This window comes from Bos indicus x Bos taurus, chromosome 3 (assembly GCF_003369695.1).
Source record: "Bos indicus x Bos taurus breed Angus x Brahman F1 hybrid chromosome 3, Bos_hybrid_MaternalHap_v2.0, whole genome shotgun sequence".
Taxonomy (NCBI): Eukaryota; Metazoa; Chordata; class Mammalia; order Artiodactyla; family Bovidae; genus Bos; species Bos indicus x Bos taurus.
Window position 1 is genome coordinate 48,492,592 of NC_040078.1, and position 18,035 is coordinate 48,510,626.

The 18,035-nt window shown below is 37.3% G+C and overlaps 1 protein-coding gene across 4 annotated transcripts in view; it reads right to left on the reverse strand.

Annotated features, from left to right (window-relative positions):
- The window catches only part of LOC113889586 (transmembrane protein 56-like), a 70,275-nt gene that overhangs the window by 17,225 nt on the left and 35,015 nt on the right, over positions 1 to 18,035 (reverse strand). For all 4 annotated transcript variants that reach the window (XM_027536441.1, XM_027536439.1, XM_027536440.1 and 1 more), the window contains exon 6: positions 2,423 to 2,496. In XM_027536441.1, the coding sequence (XP_027392242.1) occupies positions 2,423 to 2,496 (74 nt within the window). The remainder of the gene's footprint in view (positions 1 to 2,422; positions 2,497 to 18,035) is intronic.

The window sequence follows — 18,035 nt, forward strand, 5'->3', positions numbered from 1 at the left end:
TGCCCAATGCAAAAAAAAACTTAGGGAGGCTTGCTGATGGTCCTGAACATCATCATGCTTTGCCAGTGTCTCATGATTACTTGTATTCTTGGGATTATTAGTAAGGCTTGATACAGGGTAAGCTCCCTAATGCACATGAGTCTGATTTGACTCTCAATTCTCTGAGGTATCTCTGCACTAAGATACAAAAAGCTACATGTAATCGTGGGAGCTTTCCCTGGGTTTGGGACTTTGACCTAAAACTTGAAAGATAGGCAAATTTTTCAAAGACGGAGGGAAAATGGAGGATATGAATAAAGGAGGAAATGTGAGAAAAATCCACAGGTGCATGAGACAGTTTAAAGGTATAAAACTAACTCTAATGAGTGGTAAGAAATTAGGCTGGAGACATGGAGCACATCACAGAGAGCTTCAAAAGTTCAGAGAAGACTCTAAAGAAGACACAGCATTTAGTAAGAAAGTAAGGCACTGAAAGTGGGACAAGAGAAAGATGACTTGGAGGCACTATGAGGAAAGGACTGGAGAGTGGGTGAATGGAGAGTCAGGAAGTCAGTTAGACCGCTATCAATCACCCACGAGATCCTAAAGGCCCTAAACTAGGACCATGCGTATGGAATGAAAGGAGCAGCTAAACATCACACAGAAAAAATTACAGCAGACCCTGTTAAATGACAAGATAATGGTAAGAAATGATAATAATAAAGCCATTGTCAAAATGAGAGGTAGGGAGACAACTACCTCCCTCCAGGAGGTGGAGCTTAATTTCTCCCCAGAATGGGTTACATACTTCGTGCCTTGCTTTCAAAGAAGAGAATAAGGAAAAGGAAAAACTTCACAGCAGAGAAACTTGTCAAACACCACCTCAACCACACGGTGGACATTCACACCCCCAGTGATGTCACATGGATATCATACAGCTCCTGATATGTGACAAGGGCAGTTCAGTTCAGTCACTCAGTCGTGTCTGACTCCTTGCAGCCCCATGGACTGCAGCACGCCAGGCTTCCCTGTCCATCACCAACTCTCCAAGCTTGCTCAAACTCATGTCCATCGAGTCAGTGATGCCATCCAACCATCTCATCCTGTCATCCCCTTCTCCTGCCCTCAATCTTTCCCAGCATCAGGGTCTTTTCAAATGAGTCGGTTCTTCGCATCAGGTAGCTAAAGTATCGGCATTTCAGCTTCAGCATCAGTCCTTCCAATGAGTATTAAGGACTGATCTCCTTTAGGATGGACTGGTTGGATCACCTTGCAGTCCAAAGGACTTTCAAGAGTCTTCTCCAACACTACAGTTCAAAAGCATCAATTCTTCGGCATGCAGATTTCTTTATAGTCCAACTGTTACATCCACACATGACTACTGGAAAAACCATAGCCTTGACTAGATGGACCTTTGTTGGCAAAGTAATGTCTCTGCTTTTTAATATGCTGTCAAGGTTTGTCATACCTTTTCTTCCAAGGAGTAAGTGTCTTTTAATTTCATGGCTACAGTCACCATCTGCAGTGATTTTGGAGTCCCCCAAAATAAAGTCTGTCACTGTTTCCATTGTTTTCCCATCTATTTGCTATGAAGTGATGGGACTGGATGCCATGATCTTCATTTTTTAAATGCTGAGTTTTAAGCCAGCTAGTTTTAAGCCAGCTTTTAAGTGACAAGAAGGGCACTTCGCCTCTATAGGACTCCTTTCAAAAACCTATAAACTTTGCCTAGTCATGAGAAAAACAGGTAAATCTAGACTGCAGGATTCTACAAAATAACTGGAGAGTATCCTTTAACAATGTTAAGGTCATGAAAAACAAGGAAAGACTAAGAATCTGTTACAGACCAGGGTAGATCAGGGAGGAAGACTGACAACTAAATGCAACGTGGCAGCCTGGATTGAATCACAGAACAAAAGGAAGACACTAATAGAAAAACTCGGGGAATCCAACAGTCTGGAGTTTACTTAGTAATAATGAGTCAATGCTGGCTTAGTTTTGACAAATGTTCCATGTAAGATAATAATGTAAGATATTAACAAAAGGGGAAACTAGGTGAAGGGTATGTGGGAGTTTTTGTGTAATTTTTGTGACTTTTCTGTAAATCTAAAATTAAAAGATTCTTTTAAAAGAGGGACAACATAATGTTGGTATCAAAATTTGGGAACAGGAGGAAGTTGGTATCAGGGATATTAACTGGACCCAAGATAAATCCAGTAAAACAAAGTATTGTTATACCACAAAGGGAGCTGGGTTCAAGAGCCAGGGTCACCACCAATCTTGGCTTAGTTTCCTTCACCTTTCCAAGGCTCAATTTCCTCATTTGTACAATGGTGATAATTCATATCACATATTCTCATTTTTATAGCTAGGATCTTGAGGAAAACATTTCCCTAAACTAAACAACCCAAGTATAAAATAATTAATGATATCAGTAACCTACCGCTGATTCACAAAAGGGCTGGAAAGTTCTGCAAGCAGGCGGAAATTCCCAACATACACCAGCACACCATCATTCTGGGTGATAAATATAAAACATCATGTCAGGGTTAACATTCTTATCAAAATCTCCAATCATTGAAGAGACATTCAACAGCTTCTTGGCATAAAACAATGATCAATATAAACACAAACCAAGTCTGCTAAAGTGATCTTCTTTATGAAAACTTAGAAATGTCATTAGAATTCTACAGTATTTTTTAAAGACAACATATTGCACACTTATGTTCATTTACGTACATAATGTTCACTCAGACAGATTTCAAGCAGTAGTCTCATGCTGAACTAATGAATTCTGCAAATAGCCATGAGTAACAGCGTTCTAAAATTACCATAGAAATAATGATCATGGTAGTGTGAATTTCAAAAGTTGAGTAATTTTATAGGAATTAAATATCTAATAGGAATGTAGTTTTATATCCATTAGACACACCTTAAAAATTTCCAGAGTGTGCTTCACTTCCTAAATAACAATAAAAGCCTATGAGCAGACACACACTTGCCAAATGTAACAACACATGTTAAACCTTATCTATCATATTTGACCTGAAAAATATATTTGTCAATCAGAAGATCCTATAGCTAAAACACATACTTTGGGGACCTTTCTGAATTTAGAAACATAATGCTTAGTACATTTCACTAATTTAATAACAAGAAAAGTATAATACTGTTAATAACCATTAGAAATAAAACCAAAAGTATACATTCCAAAAATGTTATGTAATTTTAAAAGTGTTACTAGGTTAATGGAATCATTATAGCACTTCCAATTAAATCAGAATTATGATTATACACCAAAAGAAATAGTTCCACCTGCCCTCAAAATGTTCCCAGATGGTGCTAGTGGTAAAGAACCTGCCTGTCAATGCAGGAGACATAAGGGACATGGGTTTATTTCAAAGTTGGGAAGATGCCCTGGAGGAGGGCATGGCAACCCACTCCATTATTCTTGCCTGGAGAATCCCATGGACAGAGGAACCTGGGAGGCTGGAGTCCATAGGCTTGCAAAAGAGTCAGACACGACTGAAATGACTTAGCATGCATGCCCTCAAAACATGAGATATACAACTTCAGAAACATTTTTCCCACTGTTTATAGCACACTGCCTTCCAAATGGGAACAATATAAAGCAATATTTTAGAAAATGATAATGAATGGGACTTTTTATTTGAAGAGTCTCAGTTCTTCTCTATGTAAGTTATTTTAGGGGTTATACATTGAGAGCTGGGTTGCAAGAATTACTTTTTCCAAGATAAATCTAAAACTAAAATTTTTCATCATCTCAAACTCGCTGTCCTTAGTGAAACTGAAATGGGTTATGAGGAAGAAGAAAGGACAACAGAGAGATGAAGACAATAGCCAAGATGAGTCTGTGCATGTGGAGGGTAATGGGGAAGATGATCGTCAACATTTTAGAGGCGACTGGACACAGCCACAGCAGTTCAAAAACACATGACAATCCATGGGAAATAACTATCCACATGTGTTGTTACGTTAACACAGAAATATGTGTGAATTTGAGATTCTATATTATTCTGCACTATTTACTTTTCTGTTACAGTAAATGCTTTTATTTAAATAATAGAACTAGTTAATATCAGTAACTAGTAATTAATAGTGGGGCTAATCAAACAAATCAAATTGTGGAAAAATATATTTTTATAATGTTTCTGATCTTTTGTTTCTCTTTGATATTGAAATTTAGTAGATTATATAATGTTTTCAGAAGCATAAGACTTTTTAAAAGAAGAATGCAAATACAATAGGACTAAACAGTTGTTACCCATATTTAATAAAAAAAATTATATCTTTTTATCCATGACATAGTAGGATATTTTCACTCTTTATCTCCTTTTCCAATAGTACCTTTCTGAAATGTCTGCAGCCTTTAGGATATCCTTATCTTTTGCAGGATTAAAACAACTACAGTTAAATACAAAATTTACTTTGACTTCTAACTGTGCTCTTAGAGGTCCACATTACTGGTATCAGTCAAATATGATGATCTCAAGCTAAATATTTTCTCAATAAAGTTGTTTAAGCATAAAATACATAAAAATTTACTTATTAGCAATAGCAGGCTTTTAGAGTTATAAGAATTCAGTTTCCAGCTCTCTAACAATATCCATTCACTTTGTAGCTACAGGCTTGTTCTGGTAGACCAGCAGTTTGCAAGATCATTTGTATGCATAAATTCATCATATATGCCATCTATTTCTAAAATGTCTAAAACACATATCATTTTAAGATACCCTAGAGCATACTCAATGAATTCCAGTAAGTTATAGTCTTAGTATAAAAAAATTCTATTTAATGAAGCTACTCTTCTCTGGTAACATTTTTGAGTTCTGAGGCAGTCTTATTTCCAAAAACCTGAGCCAGTATTTCACTCCATAAGTTTTCTCATTTCGTTGTATGCAATTTCACAATCTGCACATAACATCAAACGATGCAGGGACTGATAGTTCACCATTTTCTAGCTCCTTATGGCCTCTTCAACTATCATCATTTTGGAGAACCAGTACATAAATATCCGTTTCACTGCAACATTTTTATGCATTCTCATCCTCAATCTATTTCCAAACTAAAGGACATTCCTCTTGCCTCACACTCTAAACATATGCTTGCAGAGCAGGCCAACATTTGCTGGCAGCAGTCATAGCTACTTGTAGGCTCTTGTCCACAAAGGTTATCTCCTTCCATCTCCATAAAGTCAAATATCTCATTAAGTGTTTCTTCAGGTTTTGAGTAAATGAAAGATGAACAAGAACTTTCATTATGAAAGCTTCAGTGTCACAGGTAAGCAAATCACGTTCCTCTAACAGGATTGTATACAAGATGTAGAAGACATCTAGCAGGAAATATCTTTTCACTTTCCTTGGTAAGAAGTTTATAGACTGAATGAAATTTGCCAAAGTTGACAATAGTACTGTCTGCTATAAAATGTAGATAGATGAGCAAAATCTAACTTGTTTTTATATATCAACAATTTTCATGTTTTATGTGGTTTCTTTATAATCTTCACAGAAATCAAAAATTCAGTTTGAAAATCCATTTTTCAAATCAAAATACCAAAGATGGAGGGGGACACCTTTTTGTTGCTGTGATTCAATAAATCATTTGATATACTGCAGAAAGAATGATCATTGGTAAGATCTGACAAATCAGCTCTATATAAGAAGCCATCACATCTGTTACCAAAATTTCCCCCTTCTTTCACCTACAGAATATTTTAGTTGCACCTTCTGAATCAGGAAATCCAGCTTTACTCAGTTTCACAGAGCAATCAAGGGGATAAAATGTGTACATTCATGTGGAGTATCCAAGCTAAGTCAATGCCTGCTATTTTCATTTGAGCATTGGTGTCTTTTTGCAAGACGAGAAAAGCACAGATCAAGATGTATCTGCCTGTATTATTCCAGACCTGCGAGATTTGGTCTCTTCAGGTGCTTTTACATCCTCTTCTCCAGCAGGCCTGTGTTGGTGGCTAGGGCTGCCATAGCTAAGTACTGCAAACTGAATGCCTTAAACAACAAAAATGTATTATCTTACAGTTCTAGAGGCCAGAAGTCCAAGACCAAGGATCAACAGGGCCATGCTCCTTCTGAATGTTTTAGGGAAGAAGTTATTTTAGACCTTTCTCCTAGATTCTAACCATTCCTTGGTTTCTGGCAGCTCAGCTCCAATCTTCATATGACGTTTTCCTTGTGTGCATGTTGGTGACCAAATCCCCTTTTCATGAGGACACCAATCATATTGGATTAAGGACCAATACTACTCAAGTTTGCCTGATTTTCACTTAACTAATTATCTCTGTAATGACCCTATTTCCAAATTAGGTCATATTCTGAAGTACTGGGGATTAGGATTTCAACATATACATTTGAGGTGAGGGTGGGGCAGGGGACACAATTCAACTCAAAATTCTTTTATGCATATTGTGCAGTATGTTCTGCCTTGGTTATCCAACTTCCTAATTGTTTTTCTATCCATCTATGATAACATATCACTATACACAATAATATATACTATGTATATTTCCATATATAAAAACTACTATAACCTTCTTTCTTGGTCATGCTTGTGGCAGTTTGGTGGTATCATAACTGTTGTCATTTTCATTATCTACTCTTAGAAAAAACGGTCACAATATGTACAGTGCTAATAAATTAAGCTAACACTGTTTCAAAAAAATACAGCATTAATCCAATGGGCAAAGTCAAGGATGACTGTTATGGTTCATGATTACAACACACTTAAGTTGCATCATTCAGAGTGATGTGACAACAAATGAACCATTATTGAGAACTGCAAATCATGGTTGCCATGATTTTTTTGCATCACAGGGAGGGGTTTCATGAGATGTAGGATTTTTGATGGTAAAATGGTAAAACCAGGATGGACATAGGCAGGCCACTCCTAACTTTATTTTATTATGAATTTTATTATAATGAATTCCAAATGGCAGGTGAATGTTTTCATTTTAATATGTAATAGGAATCACATTCCCAGCTAGGAGATGTGGAAATGAATAAAGAACAAGCATCTTGCCTCTCTTAAGTCATCCAGCAGGAAAAAAAAAAAAAAGCACTTTAAAGAGAAAAGGAGAAAAAATTTCACTCATATTCCAGGTTCCTGGATAGTTTGTGGGCTTATTTTTAGTTTGAGTGATTTGTTTCAAGTTTAGGTGAGTTTTTTCAAAAGAAGTGGTCAGAATAGTTAAATTAAGAAAAGGTCAGAAAAATAAGAAATTGTATTCAATGACAAACCATTCAAATAAAATTCTGAAGTTGAAATGCTCTTCTTTTCTCTCCTTCCATAGTTGAATTCTGTAGTGAATAGGTTAAGGGAGAAAAGCCTTGCAAATAGTATAAAGCTACAAACAATATGACTGGGGCCACAGAGGACAGAAAATGAAATGAAAAAAGTTATTTTAGTAAGATTGTTACTTGAACCAGATGTAAAAATCTTGGAAATATTTTTACTCGTATAATCTTTCATTATAATAGATTCAGATATATAATAAACATTTCCTACTTTTCTTAAAGATAAATTCTCTCATTCATAACATTGTCTTTCCCTCCTCAGTTAAAGGCAGCTCCTCATTCAATCCATTATTCTTAATGATTTTCTTCTTCTTTGATTAGTTTTTTTAAGTCTATGCTATTCTAGAAAAGTGTATCCAATGTTTAGAGAATATGATAGTCCATACTGCTGTACTGTGAGTTAATGCGCTCCTACGGTCAGTCAAAATCCTTGCTTAATTACTCACTGTGTCTTTCAAATAAACATTTTTTCCAAAGATGAGATCCAATTCTAAAATTTATTTTTGTTTAATTTGAATTTTATGCAACTTCAAAAATATTTAAAAGACACCTCATAGTCATGTAAAATACTGAAATGATAATAGTAGCAATACCCTTAATCTTAAACCTTAAAAGAGAATTCTATGAATTACTCTCTAGTTAACTTTTTAAAAACAAAAAATACGTTCATGACATATACTATGTCTAAGACTTTTTTGAGAGTTTAAAAGATTACTTCTTCCAACTCCTTTCGATTTGGAACAGAATTAAAAATACCTATTAATCAAATATCAAATATCAGGTTAAACCTGACTTTATGATATTCTTTAAGTATTAAAAGTTACTAGTAAAAATAGTATTTTTGGTACATTGTTTTTATCTAAATATGGCCAAAATACAAATTTTTCACATTTCGAAAAATTTCCTCTAGATTTTCTTTGAAAAAAATGGGCATAACATCCTGACCTTTCTCTTAACTTCTCTTACCTCTTTCTAAAGAGAATCAGTTAGTTGTAAGCCAAAGATTCTCAAAATGTGGTTCCCAGACTAGCAGCATTAGCATTTCCCAGGAACTTGCTAAATTTGCATATTTTATTCTTGGACCCCATCCCAGACCTACTGAATCAGTAGCCCTGGGGGTGACACCAATTATCTAGTTTTAACAGGTCCTCTAGTTGATTCCCATATACACTAGTGTTAAAGAGCTACTGTCCTACCTAGAGATTGAAGTCCTAAGGAAACTAGCTCCCTACTTCTCTGAAATCATAATTAGGGAAGATTTACAAAAGCCCTCATCAAAACCTGCAACTATTATCTAGGTGGACCTGATACATTCCACTAGAAAAGTTTCTTCTGACCCCTTCCTGTCTGTTATTGTACTTAGCCTCCTGCAAATACCTACATCCCCTGTTTCTCATTTACTGTTCTATCTATAAAGCTTAGTGCAGCGCCTGGCTTTGTTTCCTGAGTTGAGCCTCGCCTGCTAACCAGTGTAAAGGAGAATCACCTCCAAAATCAAAATCCTAAAAGAGTCCTTCGGACCTATTTCTGAGCGGGTCACTGCACCCTGATGAGAACATTAGTATTCCGCCCGAAAATGAAAACAGAAAAATATCTCAATTTCAATTTCTTTAAAGAGATCGGTAGAGCAGCATTAGAGGTTATCATAAACTTGCTACGAGCAAAAAAAGATAGATGATTAATCTCCAAACCTTGATACATTCAGGTTAGTGAAGGCAAGACAGGTAAAGTGGGCAGGCAACTAAAAGAGGTAGGGGAACTTGAGACCTATGGAATAGCTACCAATCAGAAGGAAAAGAGCTAGAAGCAGGTTCTCAATGAGCACACAAGCAGAGTCCCTCATCATCCCATCACCTCTTGTCTACTGATGAACTTCCCTAACCCCATTTCCAGATCTCTTTGAAATATGAGGAATACTTTGTACCAGAGCTGTTGTTAGGAGTGTATGGCTGTCACTGCCACCACCATGATCTTCATCACTTTATAAAACAGAATGACAGAGTTACAGTTAACTGACAGATGAGAGGTCTCTGGATGCCATGACCTCTTTATCCTAATACTCATGATAGAATTTCCATGAAGACTTACAGGCTAACTGACTGCTTAGAAAGTCTGCAAAACATTATCCTCTTTGGGCAATTCATGATGATTATTAAGCAGTTAAGTTTAAGGAGGCAAGGATAGTTAATGAATGATTATGGGCCTGTGGTCTGAAAACCAAGATTTGAACTGTAGCTCTCCCGGGTGACCTTGGGCAAAGAAGACCAAAACCTCAGTTTCTCCATGTGTAAAACAAGCAGAATACCATCCTTATGACAGAGCTGATATGAGACTAAGACACAATGCATACTAATGGCAAACAGGAAAAATACTAAAACAGAAAAGCACTGCAAAAAGGCACTTTTTTTAAGGTTAAAAGTGAAATAGAACCAGGTACTTTTTCTTACCACAGCTATTAAGAAGATTAAGTTTGAACAAGTTCTGAAAGGATGTATTCTTTCCTGCCTAGGTACAAGCCTTCAACTCTAGTCATTGATCCCTGGATGACTACACAAGACTAAAGGCCATGCCTGAGATGATGACAATGAACAGATGATAGGAAAGACAGATCATCATCACAATTAGGACAAAAATGTAGGTTCACTACTGCTATTTTACTATATATCAATAATCACTCCTCAAAAAGTAGTTAATGTTACTTTCTAATTGCTGCAGAAAAAATATTCATGCTGGAAAAGAAAATAAGTACCTCTAAGGGAAGACTCACCTGTTTTACTTGCCCAGTAGGTTGTATCAACTTTATACCTCACTTCGCACAACTATACTGCATCCAAGCTGAACTTACTTCTTCATGACAAGTTTATGCTTATGACCATCAAAATGTGGTGAGATTGAGATGGCCTCTAAAGATTGCCTATTTCAGTTACCCACAGATTTCTTAAATCCCTTCTACAAAAGTTCTTACAGTTTACCCCTTAGCATGGAAAACTCTGTGTTAAGAGGAGTAGCATCTTCTAAAGCTGCTTTCCAAAAGTTCCAGAACTAATCTGTATCCTCTTTGACATCTACCCACTAGTCCTATTCCAGATTCTGGCTATCCAAAATCACTTTTTCACATGAAAGTGAAAGTGTTAGTCACTCAGTTGCGTTCAACTCTTTTGCAAACCCACAGACTACGGCTCACCCAGCTCCTCTGTCCATGGAATTCTCCAGGCAAGAATACTGGAATGGGTTGCCATTCTGTTCTCCAGGGGATCTTCTCAAACCAGGGATTGAGCATGGGTCTCCTGCAATGCAGGCAGATTCTTTACCGCCTGAGCCACTAGGGAAGCCCCTCTTTTCATATTATAACCCTTCAAATATTTAATGACTGTCCAAGTACCTGTCTGTCTTCTTCATAGGTATCAGTTCCACTCTGCACAAAAAATTCTGGCCTATCCTCCTCAGAGTTCCTTAGCCCTATGTACTGCCAGCATTCACAAGACAAAAACAAACAGATGCAACAACAAAACCAACCAATCTCTTGATGAAAAGAACCATTTACACATAACACTCCCTACATGTTAACCAATTCAATCACATACACATATACATCTTTGGAGGACACTGGGTAACCTTTCTAAAGAGAATTTTAGTAGAACAGGTCACTATCCTTAAAAATGTAAATACTATTTGCCCAGGAACCCCACAAAACCAACCTTTGAAATAACTATGTATAGGCACAAATATGAAGACATAAGAATGTTTATGCAAGTTATATACAATAGTAAAACTTAAAAAACACATAAAGATAGAAAACTGATTAAATACGATTGTTTATCTATATGCCATCCACAGAGATAATGATGCAACTAGATGGCCTGAAAATAAAAACATTTTCAGAACTTGCTGAAGATTTCAAGAGTATACCTCCTTTACCCCCTTTCTTGGAAAATATTTGAGGATATACTATAGCATGAGTGAATAAACCAAGACAGATATGGGGTAAAGAAGCAGTGGCCTCAAACCAGAAGAGTAATGGCAGGAAGCCTGGGACATTAACAAGCACACCTAGAGGGCAGGAGAATGGAGAGCTCTAGGGGCAGGTATCTGGGGAATTTGACTGAAGAGATGGGACAATTCAAATATATGATAAAGGCATATGTTACAAGGAAAAAAAAAAGGCAAATAGTCTAAGCAAAAATTAGATAGGAAAAATAATCCTAGCTGTTCAGGGAACTATTTTAATACAGTTATAAGAAACACTTCATTTTCTCTGTGTAGAATCAACTGAAATGCAATATGATTATAGAATATAAGGCAAATATTGTTAAATCTTAGTGATACAAAAGTTCACATACAAATGACAGAAACTGGAAGGACAGAAGCATAAACATCTTCACCTTAAAGGATCAAGAGGTGCTACAAACCCAAAATAAAAATGTTTATAAAGTTTTCAAAGAAACTGTGAGAGGAACTCAAATTACTTTAACTACATGGGAAGAAAGAAGGGAAAGGAGATAGAGGTGAGAGAGTTAAATTCTTACCCACCATAGCAAGAAGATAACACATGGTATCTAACACTGACCAATTAAGACGTGGCTTACAGTCACCTAAGTGATCACCATCAATTCTGTCCCTTCCTGCATGTGCACAGTGTTCCTCAGATCATGTGCTTGGGTCTTACTTTCCTCCCCTTGAATCTGGGCTGCCTCAGTGACTCATTTGACCACCGGAACGCAGAGGAAATGAAGTTCTGGTCTTTGGCAGCTAGGTCTCAAAGAGCCATGCAGCTTCCTCCTGGGTCTGTTAGAATATTTGCTCTTAAAATGCTCCCTCTTGGAACACAATAGCCAGGCTGTGAGACGCTCAAGACACATGGAGGGGCCACATACAGGAGCTTGAGGCAAAGAGCCTGCTGATGTTCCAGCAGGGAACTAGCATGAACTACCAGCTACTTGAATAAGCCCCTTTCAATCCAGTCAAGCCTTTAGATTATTCAGTCTCAACTGCTACCTAACAGCACCCACATGAGACCTCACGCAAGGACCACCCAGCTTTCTTCCTCCCTTCATTTTTTTTAATATAATTAAAAACTTGTGAGTCAATGGGTTTCACTGGCCTAAGTCAGTATTCTAACTGATGATCAAATTGTCACATTTTTAACCAATGGCATAGCCATTGTGTTAGTTCCGGTGTCCTGAGAAAACCCTATTAGTCTTTGATAGGTTCCTTGCTTTCTGACAGATTACCTTATTTTGTTGTATGCAATGCTTCAATATGTAAAACAAATTTTAAATTTTGGGGTTTGATCCTATTTTTGTAATATATATTCATATACAGAAGAGTATTTTTTAATTATTCATATACACAGATAGGATATATTCCTACATGTAAATGGTGATTAAGCAAATATAAATAGTTATCTCTGGGTTGTGAGATTGAGCATTAGCTTCTCTTTTTGCTTGTCAATATTTCCTAATCCTCAAATAAAAATGAGCGAACAAATTAATTTTTTCAAATAGCTCTGCACCAACATTTCTTATCATAGCTTTTTAAATTATAGTGTTGCCTTAACCACTGTTTACCAAATGTATTCTTTTGTGGTTCTCTTTCTGCACTTCTGAAGTTCTCCTCTGCCTCTTTTAGAGGACTGACTTTCTTTGGGTCCCTGACTGTGATTACCCTGCACCGACAGGACACTTCTTATTTCTAATGGCATATGAGCCCTTTTCCCCTGGAATAACCATGTATCACCACAAACCTGAAATATACAAACACATTTCTGCCCAAACTGGTTCTCCCATTTCCTTTAGGGTCTCCCCCTCTAGTGCCCTGGGTCACTTTGCCCTCTTGTTTCCCTTCTTTCTCTGAAATCTAAATTAGTCACCATGATCTACTGACTACAATGTTGCTTTTAGATTAGTTTCTTCCTCATTATTTCTTCCTGCTTATTTATTATTATGGATATTTCTTCCTGCTTATTTAACTTATATGCAGAGCACATCACGTGAAATGCTGGGCTGGATGAAGTACAAGCTGGAATCTAGATTGCCAGGAGAAATATCAATAACCTCAGATTTGTAGATGATACCACCCTTTGCAGAAAGCAAAAAACTAAACAGCCTCTTGATGAAAGTGAAAGAGAAGAGTGAAAAAGTTGACTTAAAACTCGACATTCAGAAAACCAAGATCATGGCATCCAATCCCATCTCCTCACGGCAAACAGATGGGGAAACAAAGGAAACAGCGAGAGACTTTATTTTTGGGGGCTCCAAAATCATTGCAGGTAGTGACTGCAGCCATGAAATTAAAAGACACTTGCTCCTTGGAAGAAAAGCTATGACAAACCTAGACAGCATATTAAAAAGCAGAGACATTACTTTGTCGACAAAGTTCTGCCTAGTCAAAGCTATGGTTCTTCCAATAGTCATGTATGGATGTGAGAGTTGGACTGTAAAGAAAGCTGAGTGCCGAAAAATTGATGTTTTTGAACTGCAGTGTTGGAGAAGACTCTTGAGAGTCCCTTGGACTGCAAGGAGATCAAAACAGTCAATCCTAAAGGAAATCAGTCCTGAATATTCATTGGAAGGACTGATGCTGAAGCTGAAACTCCAATACTTTAGCCACCTGATGTGAAGAACTGACTCATTTGAAAAGACCCTGATTCTGGGAAAGATTGAAGGCAGGAGGAGAAGGGGACGACAGAGGATGAGATGGCTGGATGGCATCACTGACTCAATGGACATGAGTTTGAGCAAGCTCCAGGAGTTGGTGATGGACAGGGAAGCCTGGCGTGCTGCAGTCCATGGAGTTGCAGAGTCAGACGCAACTGAGCAACTGAACTAAACTGAATTTGCTCATTAATAAAACCACCAAAGTTAAGTTCTTCATAATCTATCATCTACATTACTCCAATAACCTCCTCAAAGAGATCCTTCCACACAAAACTTTTCTCCCCCTACGTATCACCTCCAGCTTCATCTTTCTAAATATGTAAATTGCATCAAATTATTTTTTTGCCTAAAGGTCCTACAACAATTCTGTGAAAAGAAAAATACAAGGTTGATAAGGTCCAGGGAAGTCCTTTGAATGTTTAAAAATAGTTTCATATATTTAAATCTTGCAACTTGTGGTATTTAATTAGGTAGCTATCTACCCTGGATATTCTTATTCTTATTCCTTACCCCTCAACTCCTTAGTTCAAAACCATTGTGAGCCAGTGAGCTATGCTTCAGTAGCCTGGCTTCCATATTTTCTAATCCTGTACATCAATGACTCTTCATCTGTTTAATACAATCCACCCATGAGAGTGAGCATCACGTGTGGTAGAGGCTTCCACAGGCAGAGGAAGCCATTAAATAAGGTTCAGGTTACGTATAATTCCTTGTTACCTTATCCTTACCCCATCAACAAAACCTACTAAAATATAAGTCAGATAGATGCTATTAAGAGGACAGATTTAATTCAGATCTAATAAACTACACATTTTGATACTTTACTGTAATAAATTATAGCAAACTCACAACTGAGTAAACTCTCTTTGCTATATAGGTCAATATGGTATTTCTACTTCTGGCATCTACCTGTAAGGCGCTTTGTCTATAATAGAATTCATACTGGCCATGGACTCTGCATGACTCTGTGAGAGAAAACAAAATAAGATTTGTCTGATCCCTTCTAGAGCTTAAAGAAAATTCTTCTTTCAGCCAGTGATTATGAAAATCTGGATTTTCTTATCACGAGAAATTTAATTTTCCAATAGCCAAGAACTGCTAGGGTCAGGAATTCAGAAGGTGAGGGAGAAAGATAAATAAAATTATTATGCACCTATTACAGCTAGTATGATGCTAAATATTATGCTACTATCAATGGTGTGGAGTGGGATGGACACATTTTCCCACCACTAGGGCAGTATAATTGGTGTGAGGTCATTTATGGGCATCCCAACTGGGCTTTGTATAAAACTGACTATGTTCTACTGTAGCAATTAGGAGGTACTTTTTCTAGGCTATTTGAACTGACTCAGAATCTAAGGTCATTTCCATGATCTAAGAAAACCCTTTTAAAGCACCATCAATATAGAAATGAGATTTGGGAACAAATTCTACCATGTATTCAATTACTGTTTGCTTCACTTTAATCATTTAAAGTTTTTGATGATTTACTTACAAGGCAGAGTTGATGGTTTGAGGTAACACACTGGACTAGGTTGCCAAATCAGGCTCATGGGAAAGAGTGATCTTACCTAGAGTTAAGCTTTACTAGTTGCTACAAGCAGAGAGACTATCAGATTAATGCAGAGGAAGCAGAGAGAGGTTTGGGATATGAAGGGCAGTTGGCAAGCCAGGTCCTTCCTGTGTTGAACAAGCAGTTCTGGCCCAAAGAAGTGAAGGCTCTACAAGGTGAGGTTTACAAAGTTCTTCACACAGCAATAGGAGTCTATCTTATAAAATGTCCTTATCTTATGCCTCTAAAAATATTGTAGAGCCTATACAACATTCTCCAAGGAGGCAGGCCTCACAGAGCCTGGCTTCTCTTTACTACAGCGAATCCTTAGCCAGGAATAGGCTAAGGTCATTTCAGAGTTAAAGTTCCAGTTGACAGGAGATTAGACCTGGGTCACTTGCCTTCTTTCTCTCCCTCCCTTTCTTCCAAGGAAGTGAATGGATTTACAGACCAGCTGCTTGCACCCCTTCCTTACTTAAGAACTTGGTGACAAAATGTAGCTTATTCTTACTTGCCCAGTGCTTAGCTCTCCATATTAGGAATAAATCCAATAATTTCATCAAAACAACTGAATCACAGAATCTCAGATTAGAATAGAATTTTAAAGATAATTTATTACAAGCTCCTACCTAAAGCTTCTGCTTATTAGATCCATTTTTATACCTATCTGATTGAAGATACCTTATGGAGAAGAATCACTTTAAAAGGCTGTTGTTAAAATCTTCTATTCATTGGGGATGTCTCTCATAAAAGAGAAGTCTCCCCTACCTCTCATTACCATCCCCTTTGGTCCTAGTTCCAATGTCTGAGTTAAACCAGAGTAAGTCTAATTCCTCTTCCATTGAATAGTCGTTTCACATTTCTAAGGACATTTCAAAACCACATAGATGTCCTACAACTTATCTCTTCTATGCTGACCTCTCTGGGTCCTTCAGTTGTTTATTCTGGGACAATAGCTACCTAATCTAATCTCTCCTCTACAGCTATCTGGCAGCTCACCTCTGGACATAGGCAATTTTAGAGACTCCAGAGGCTTTCGGTATGGTCTAATCAAGAAACTGTAATTTGTTTGAACTGGATACCAAACCTCCCCTAATAGAGTACACATTTAAAAACAACTTTCTATTTTAGCAGATGGACACGCTATTGGTACACCTACAATTGTGGTCATCTGCTACTTCCAGGTCATTTCCCTCTTTTTATACACTGTCAAACTCAAATGCAAACCTTGACATTCATCACTATTCAGTTCAGTTCAGTTCATTTGCTCACTATTAAGTTCCATCTATTTGTTTCAGCTTATTATTCCAGCCTGAAACATTTAAATATAAAATACATCACCTGACACATTATTAGTTCCTCCTCCTCACTTTACTTCAGTCATTTGATGTGCTCATTCGCTCAGTTGTGTCCTACTCTTTGCTACCCCGTGGACAGTAGCCCACCGGGCTCCTCTGCCCATGGAATTCTCCAGGCAAGAACACTGGAGTAGGTAGCCATTTTCTTCTCCAGGGGATCTTCCTGACCCAGGGATCAAAGCCAGGACTCCCACAGTGCAGGCAGTGGGCAGATTCTTTACCTTCTGAGCCACCAGGGAACTCCATAATTGAGAATGGCTTCCCTTGTGGCTCAGCTGGAAAAGAAAGAATTGAGAATAGGCAACATTATTAAAATAATCTTCAAAAACAATAGTTTTTTTTTAAAACACTGTTAATTATAAAATGTTAGTGAGTCATGGCATTGGGGAAATTTTTCTTTAGACTAAATATAAGATCAGTATTTTTCTACTTCTTGTCTCCTGATGTAAATTACAACTTTATCTTATCGTAAACACTAGATCTCATTTTTCAAAACCACTTCATATGTAATTGCTGGCAATATGTTTTTAAAATATAGATACTGGGGTAAAATGTTAAAGAAAAACTAAAATTCCTCACCCTTGAAGTATGACACAATCATGAAATAAATATAACAAATGACATCTGAAACCAAATTTTCTTCCTAAATTGCAGTAGAATGGTTTAATGATTAGATCCTAAGGTAGTGGAATGATGCAGAAGAGCTGGCAAAGTATGCATAGACTCAGTCATTTCGTATCAAGTTTGAAAGTTTTCCAAATATACTATAACTCATTGGTTTTGTTGAGGGGAGGCAGTGATTCACAAAGAACACAAGAAAAGTAAGGCTACCCAAGAAGTCAGAAATGGAGTACAAAGAGGGTGGTTTACCCCTAAAAATAGGATATTAAAGCATAAATGTGTCACTTCCTTTATGATAAGAGAACCTGTCATATTTTCCCTGATTATGAGTATCCTGCCCAAGGGATGAAAGTTGAATATCAGGAAAAAAACTATAGAATTTTTTTACCTGCCTATGTAAGCAAAAGAGAGAAAACCTCTTAAACTCTAAACCTTTTTACAACCTGCTGCTGCTGCTAAGTCACTTCAGTCGTGTCCGACTCTGTGCGACCCCATAGACGGCAGCCCACCAGGCTCCCCCGTCCCTGGGATTCTCCAGGCA